General features: G+C 41.1%; 1 protein-coding gene across 2 annotated transcripts in view; it reads right to left on the bottom strand.

Annotated features, from left to right (window-relative positions):
• The window catches only part of LOC143785977 (myosin-11), a 138,176-nt gene extending 129,859 nt beyond the window's left edge, over positions 1–8,317 (bottom strand). For both annotated transcript variants that reach the window (XM_077275134.1, XM_077275133.1), the window contains exons 1-2: positions 8,198–8,317; positions 4,881–5,236 (exon numbers count right to left, since the gene is read on the bottom strand). In XM_077275134.1, the coding sequence (XP_077131249.1) occupies positions 4,881–5,219 (339 nt within the window). In that variant the 5' untranslated portion in view covers positions 5,220–5,236; positions 8,198–8,317. The remainder of the gene's footprint in view (positions 1–4,880; positions 5,237–8,197) is intronic.
• Positions 8,318–8,867: the final 550 nt, after the last annotated feature.

Below are 8,867 nucleotides of genomic sequence, written 5' to 3' on the forward strand. Positions count from 1 at the left end.
GTGGTCCAAACCATTCAGTCATTTTTTGCTCTAGGGGCAGTTGGTTGTAAAAATTTTTGAAAGAAACTGATCCATACATCGCACCTCCATTCAAAGTGTGGCGGCCAGTGTTGGCCATTACCAGCTACTGCAGTAAAGCTTCTATGCAAAACAGCGGGAGCCATCAATATCCGATAGTGGCTGCTACGTATTGGATGGAGGTGCACTCTGCAGCCGCTGCCGGAGCAAATAGCGGTTGATCGTTGTTTGCGCTGGGTGTTGGACCCTCTCTGATCTGCTCTTAATGTGCTATCCTGCAGATAGATCATCAATAACCTATGCCCGGACACAGGTACAGACTGGGACTGAAATTCAGCCCTGGCATTTGAAATCACACAGGCCCATGTTGTCCCCGTCCCCAAGAACCAGATGGGATTTATTATTAATATTACCCTGGATGGAGGAAAGGAAGATCTACTACAAGACCAATATTTCTAATGATACCTCCATCACAACTCTTAACAGTATGGGTGTCTTGAGAACACTAATTCTGTTAACAATGTAGCAGACAAGGTGGCCCATTATCAGACAGGCCCTTCTGGCATTTGCCAGAAATGCCAGATGGCCAGTTTGGCCCTGCCCGAACATCCCCTTTAAAGATTTACCAAAGGTTCTAAATAACATTCCAGGCTTTCATTTCATCACAGTACCATACAAACACAACTAGAATTCAGTTTCAGTGTTCTCCCAATTTTTGGACTCCAAAGGGGGTTTAATGGCTAATTATTATCATCATTACGTGCAAAATACATTCCTGGAATAGTGCCCGTTTGGAAACATGAATGTTAGTAATAAAGAAACTGTTGTGTTTTCTTACAAAATTTAGTTAATTTACGATGATTCACCTGCCAAAATCATTATGTGCACAGAAGCATGTACTCATCTATCTGGCCCAAAGTCTCATTAGGTATCAGTACAAAAGTCTAGACAATGCTACAGGTGACCCACGGGGTTGAAGAATTAGAATTTAGTTGTTTGGCTTTAATTAGTTTAAAGACCTCACGCATGGACCATAACGTATGTGTGGTTCTCAATGATTGGGGGGAGCTTGACCTTGGTTCACCAGAATGGGCAGCAGCATCCAGGCAGAAAATGACAGAAGAGCTCTTTTCATTTACATACGTAATACATTTCAAGAAATTGGGCAAACCATAATCTCATCATCCAACATTACAGGTTTCGCAAATACTGTGAAAGAGAGAGTCAGGAAAAGTGGTTGACAGTGTGTATGTGTTACCAAGGTGGCTGGCTTCGGTGGTGTAAATCCCGCGAAGTCTGTACCAGTGACACTAGGTTACTGAGTAGTTTGCTTAAGTGGATTTCAGGTACGGGATTAAGGAGTGACCAAAAGAGCCTGGGTGGAAAAGGTCGCTCTCATACTCCAGTCCAGTTCTGACAAGCGGTATAATAGGCAGCTGAGAAAGCTCAGAGGGTGAGTTCTGCTGGAGCTGAACAGAGGTGTGTTTGTTGGTGAAAGTGTTTAAATTGCTTTAGCTGCTACTGATGGCAATACCGAGACTGGAAAGACCAGACCTGGGAAAACTGTGGCTCCATGGGCCACATCTGGTCATCTTGCTGTTCTAGTCTGGCCCGCGGACAAAGACAGTCAAAGGGCCGAAACATTGGCCTATGGGCCGCACCATGCTCTCCCCTGCCCAACGTCCATCCACCGTCATCGCTATAACCCACCGTCACAGCTATCAGCATCCTCGGAATGCAGACAGCGGTGAAAAAATTGGTGGAGGAGGGACCGCTGGCCACTTCTTCCACCAATCACTGCGAACAGTCAGTGCATCGGAGAAAGCAGACATAGAATGTCGGGGGAACGGGAGAGAGGTGAGTATGTGGTGGTTTTTTTTTCCAGACGTATGGGATGTTTGTATGCATATAGGGGGCTGTGTGGGGGCTCACACTGTATATGAGAGACTGTGTGGGGCTCATGCTATATATAGAGAGGCTATGTGGGGTTCATACTGTATATGGGAAGCTATTTGGAGCTCACACTGTATATACGGAGGCTATGTGGGGCTCATGCTGTATATGGCAGGCTATTTGGAGCTCACACTATATACAGAGGCTATGTGGGGTTCATGCTGTATATGGGGTATATACGGAGGCTATGTGGGGTTCATGCTGTATATGGGGTATATACGGAGGCTATGTGGGGCTCATGCTGTATATGGGAGGTTATGTGGGGGGCTCATGCTGTATATGGGAGGCTATGTGGGGGTTCACGCTGTGTATGGGAGGCAATCTGGGGGTTCATGCTGTATATAGGAGACTGTGGGAGCTCATACTGTATATGAGAGGCTATGTTGGGGTTCTTATGGTATATAGGGGCTGTGTGTGGGCTCATACGGTATATAGGGGGATGTCAGCATACTTAATTCTGATCAATATTGAATGATACAATTAATATAATTATAATTAATATGTTAATATTAATATTGAGCAGAATTAATTTCAGCCTATTGGTTTGGCCCTCCACAGCAGTCACTGTCTCTCATGTGGCCCTTTGGGAAAATGAATTGCCCACACCTGGTTAAGACCATAATTTATTTTGTGGTATTGTGCGGAAGAAAGGACTGTTTATGTTATTCATTTGTGCTGAAGAAAGGCTGCTTTCATTTTGAAGCTGTAAAGATTATGAAAAAAAAAGTAAACTTTGCTTTGTTTTGACATTGAAACCTTGTGCCTGTGCTTATCCAAGCTACTACCAGAGAGCTGAACCCCAACAATTGTTATCGACTATGCTTTCATGCCATATAACATGTCAATTGTGCCAAGAGGTAAAAACTAGACTTTGAACACAGGCAAAAACTAGATGAACATAGCTAATGAGCATGAAATGAGGATCAGATGTGTAATTTTGCTGGGAAATACATTGTTACAGTTGTTGGTAGTTACATGACTTCAGACGGCCCCCGAGGTCCCAAACTTCCCATGTATCTTCACTGCATGACTCCAGTGAGGAGCAGTGTTTGCGGTGGTCGAGCATGTACCCTTTTGCTACAGTCACTGTCTTTATTTCTGGCATAGACAGCCAAGCAAGGTTGGAGACAGCGAATGCGCCCACCTCCTTGGACTATGCAGATGCAGGGACAATCCTGGTCACAGCATGTGAGTATTAGACCAGTCAGCTGCCCTTGTGCCCGGACAAACGATGGATCAACAGATGTGAATATCAGCAGATGTCAACAGTGACCGGAGAATGGATGTCAATGACCCTCACTTACTTTCTATTAACAAATATGTGGAAATGTGAAAAAGACATAGAAGATGTAGAGATGTAGAAAAGATATTAAGATGTTCTTATGAATATGGATGGCTTAGTGGCACTCGAGGGAGCAAGGGTTTAAATCGGATTAGTGCAACGTCTACAAAGAGTTTATATGTTCTCCAATGTTCACTCTAAAAAAAACATTTATAGGTTAACCTTTACTTAAAGGAGTATTCCCATCGCCAAGATCCTATCCCAATGTGTAGTAAGTGTAGTAATAATAATAATAATTGCAAATACCTTCAATTAGAAACGTAGTATAGTTTTTCTGATTCGCTATGTTTCTTTCCTCATGTGCAGGCATTGCAGGACCTTAGGTATCCATGGTTACAACCATTAGCAACTAGCTAACTGTCATATCAGTGGTCGTAATCATAGATACCTAAGGTCCTGCACATGAGGAAAGAAACATAGCGAATCAGAAAAACTATACTACATTTCCAATTGGAGGTATTTGCTACTGTTATTATTATACTGACTACATATTGGGATATGATCTTGGAGATGGGAATACCCCTTTAAACATCCCTCCTGTGTTATATCTCATTGGTTGCTGTTAGTTCTTATACAAAATGTAAAAATATACTAAGGCTTATGTCAGACTATTAAAGTCCACAACTGAGTTTGGAGCCTCACAGACATTAGACAGTTGTTGGGTCAGATGATGGTTCAACCAGTCGTTCGACCGGCAACTACCTCTCCTGGAGCCTCCGTACAGAGGAGAACTTGGTCGGCTGAGCGCTCCTGTGTTCTCTATGAGACATTTGCTACTAGACATCATGCTGTCGAGAACAAAAGGATCGGCAGTGTGAAATCAGACAGGCCGGGTCCTTACCTCCCCCAACATTATCTGTCTGGAAAGAGTTGGGAAGCCTCTGTACACATTAGACTGTCGGCGGAGAGCGCTGATATCGGCAGGTTCGGCCAACTTTAGCCTAATGTGAGTGGGGGCCTTTACAGTACAGGCAACAAGAAAAACAAATTTACCAATAATCACATGTATAGAAGACGTAAGAACAGGATTGCTGATTTATTTTATGATTGAAAGCAAGCCACTTAAGGAAAACCCCTTCATCAGGCTAATATGCCCCCTTTCGTTACTCGGCACTACACTCCATTGAGTCAGGTCGGCTCATTGAGGACGTCTCACAGTTGTAGTCGGACAGCTGAGCATGAACTCCATGACTGCCATACTTTTTTCTATAGCTCTTAAAGGGTTAATGCCAAGTTTGGAAGTTATCCCATATCCACAGGATAGGGAAAAAACTTCCCGATTGTTGGGTTCCAACTGCGTGATCCCCTGAAAATGGAGCTATGGAGTGGAAATTGAGCTTGGACATGTCCGCTCTAGCGCTGTGCTCGGTTATAACCGGCTGTGCCATAAAGGTTAAAAGGAGAGGAGGTGCTTCACATCTTGGGGTCAAAAGTATGTATATCCCATCTTTTGTCCCATTTTTTTTTTACCAAAATATATAGCTCCCACAATCTACAACGATCCCACCATGAAGTAATTCTACACATAACAACAAAAAATAATTATATTATATCACCAATGACTTACATAGATAAGGCCGGAGAAATATCTTTCTCTTAAATTGTGCAGCACAGATGCTTCATTTAGGCAAGTGAGCTCTGCCATGTCCTCCACCTTGGAGAATTTGGGGGGGTTCATCTTTTGGATATCATCCTTGGCTATGGTTAATTTCTTTCCATTCTCCAATTCAACCATAACCTCTTCACCTTTTTCTTCCTTGACACTTGCAGCTTCAAATCCATGTTTCTCAGAAGGAATCCAAACCAACTTTTTGGCCGACCAATCTGCTTGGACTGTGGCGCTGTTGAAGATGTTCTTGTCCAAAAATAGGAATTTCTCATCCTCGGTCAGTGGTTTTTGTGACATTTTGACTTAAAGGTCACCTAAAAAAATGAAAAGAGACGCTTAATAAAAATAAAATGTGGTCAATTACCTATGTATTTAGTATATTCAAACTAACATGGCAAATTTGTAAAATGAATCAATTATATTTAATGTATGACATTTAATTTGTCTTTAATACACCAAATGGACTACAACAGGATTCAGTCAAGAGAAAAGGAAGGGTAGTTAGGCTTTTTGGTTATGTCCGATCTCATAAAATGCCCCCAAACTTTCCATTTAATGGATCTAAATCCTTATTTTTTTGGGGGAAAAAAGACAGTTGAAGGAAGGATAAGAACTTGAGATTAAAAGTACAGAACGTAATTAGCGGAATGGAAAGTCTGGTTCACAATTAGCCTACAGGACCAGGTGATGACAAACACAAGGGTATAGATTTGGGATGATGGACTATCTACGTAAAGCCTCATAAAAACTCCTGCCATGAGTTGGCCAATGCCACCTAAAGAATGAAGAAGTAAATGCCCAATTACTGAAGAAGTGAAAGCCCAATCACTAGGGGGACGGTTAGGAACTCTTAGGAACAGAATTCCTTATCATACTGATGACAAGTAACTTTATTTGACTTTTTTACATGGTTTTAACCCAAGATCTATATCTGATAATCAACGCTGGTTTCGGTAGTGTGAGGGCAACAATCATCTTTACAAAGGATCATTACTGGTTATATCATGATGTCTACTACCAAGCTTTGGTTGGTACAATGTGGATGAATGATGTAGTTTGACCATATCGAGACCTAAGCATGATAAAATCAGGGGGAAAAAGCCTAGAGGAAAAGTCTTTCAACTATCTGGGTTTTTTTTACAGATAGTTTGTCTTCTGCAGTTTTTCTTTAATCCATTTCCACTATTCAACTTTTTCCAGTAATTAGTGCAAGGAAGGAACTTACACTTGGAAAGCCCCTTTGAATTACACTAAGTTCCCACCAAAGCTCAGCTTACTCCATACTTTGACGTGAAAATAAGAATGTTATCTGCAGATCAGTAGAGGAAGAATGTAAAACATATTAGTACGTTGTCTGGCTCAAGCACAAACAAAGATGAAAGACAAAGTTACTAACCCTGGTGATAACCAGCAATGTGTCACTGGGCTTTCTGGTGGATTCCAGATACAATCTGATAAATACTTGAAAAGACCAGATTGGATTTAGTTTATCTAAGACACCTCAAAAACAGGCCGTTACTGGTCAATATGGCTTCCTAAGGTACCCATGTTGGTTAGCCAACAGTTATCATTTATGAGCTATCCCATAGACTTGCATGCTTGGCCCAGCATGTATGCATTTTGAGTGGGGAGTGTGGACTAAGTCTCTTGCAGACACCTCTGGCATGGGCATGTATCTTAAGGAATAAAATAGGATGTTGCACTGGAATTCAACATCTTTGATCCTTCTCTCCCTTGACATCTGATGGGGAAGAGTCAGGATGCCCCATGATCATTAGATCATAAGCTCGGTGGGTTCCACAGACTTTTATTTAACGTGTATGGGGGTCTTTATCAATGGATAACTAAAATGTGTCAGTCTAATGCGAAAAAGAAAACGGTGTCAGTGATGATACATCTCTGTACAGCGCTGCAGAATATGTTGGAACTATGTTACCCGAACCACAGGTGTGCTTTACTCTAAAACGGTGCGGCGTACCAAGTACACATATGTATAGGGTTAGACATGTCTAGTCCCTGACCCGCTCCTGTTGATTAATAGGTCTCTCCCAACAGTCCCCACCCGACTTTTCCGGTGCAGTGTTTCTGAAGAAATTGCAATTGCACCACCAGGCTTTGATCCATGCTGCTGAATCTAATGACAGCTTCCTTCAATATTTGGTGACCTAAAGTCACAGAACATAGTGACAAGACCTTCTCCTTCTTGTCTTAAGTTCTTTATCCAATCTGTTTAATTTAGCCTAATGTATATATGTTCTATTTCCCTTGAAGGGTTAAAACAGAAATAAGTAGATTTCATATGCCAACACTCAATAAAAGTAAAAAGCTTCTAATCTAGACCTGGCATAGCATAAACATGCAATTTAATATGAATTATTTGCTAGAATTGCTTACTTAGAATATTAAATGTGTGCCTATCGATAGGATATGAGAAGACACAGGCGTTTGCCAGCGGTGGTCCTTTGCGTGGACCCATATAAGGTCATGTTACCCTGAAGACATGGTAATGATTCATAACAAATACCTTTTAGGGGGAAGAAAGTCAGTCCGAAGAAAGTAAAGTAAAATGTCAAGTAGTCAAAGTGAGAGTCCAAACCATGCTTTCCATACATTCCTGTAATCCAGGCAACAGCATCCGCACATAGTGGATAATCCTATATTAAAAGCAAGGATGCTGAATTCCCGATAAGAGCTGTGGCAATGAAAGGGTTTATCACTTTTGGAAAGACTAATGCATGGAAAAGAGACTTTTCTGTGGTTTAGATATATCTAAACAGTGATGTTATTTTCTGTATATGTTGTGAATATAATGATAAATTGTAACAAAAACATCTGTCCTTGGATATATGACATAATGTTTGTTCGTTTTTTACAAAAATCCAATAAAACCAGAATAAACTAAAAAAAATAAAAAAATTAAAAAAATGGAATTTGCCACTATAAAATGAATACAAGATGTACCTGCTCTTAGTCATCTGCACATTCACATCCATAACAGAAGCCGTCATTGTGCTGAAAATCTGGCACTTTCACATGATGCATTGAACTTTTACGACCGCAAGGTTAACCTAACACAGACTATGATAATTGATAACCCTGTGACATATGACACATTCAGCTCCTGCACAGGTAACAATCCATGCATGTTAACTAATTCACTGCCACAGGCGCCCTCTTCTTATTCTCTCTACATGTAGCTACTTATTTGTGCATTACACTATTCTGTAAATAGAATGATGCGGAATCCTATAGTAAAAACAACAGTGCCTACTTACAGATATCCAATTACTTAAGCAGAGGCTGATTTGAAGGCAGAGACTGGAACCTGTGCAGCTCACAGCTGGGACAGTCCAAATTCCCCTTCAGTTTGCAGTCCCTCTATATAGACTGAGCCATGTCCACAGTGGGAGGGATGCAGCCTGGGGAGAGCTGGAGGGAGGGCTTGGAAGCTCATCCTCTGCTCTTAGGTATGGGCTGCTCAGTGCACCTTAGTACAGTGTGGATGTGGATGTGACAGTAACCCCTCAGCTGCCAGAATAGGATTTTACCAGTGGAATAGAACACATTACTGAAGTTGTATCATTGCAGAAGATATGACATGCACGCTTCATCACTGCAAAGTTTTTGATCCAACTTTATTTCCAATAGTTTAAAAAAGTTTTTAAAAAAAGCATCAGTCATGTATTGTTCTTTCTTCTCATATCTTGTAACCAAGGGCTGATGCATACACAGACACTAATGGATATCATTTTTTCCATATAACATCTACATACAGGTCATTATTGTATTTAAAGAGACCCCTTTCCTCTTCCTGACCCCAAACTGTTGATGTAATCTACATTAATGGGCAAAGTCAGATTGTACTTCAACATTATAACATTAGTGTAAATATTTATATTTAGATGTAGCAATGTTTGGTAAACAAATAAATACTTTTTACATAAG

This window comes from Ranitomeya variabilis, chromosome 7, assembly GCF_051348905.1.
Source record: "Ranitomeya variabilis isolate aRanVar5 chromosome 7, aRanVar5.hap1, whole genome shotgun sequence".
Lineage (NCBI taxonomy): Eukaryota > Metazoa > Chordata > Amphibia > Anura > Dendrobatidae > Ranitomeya > Ranitomeya variabilis.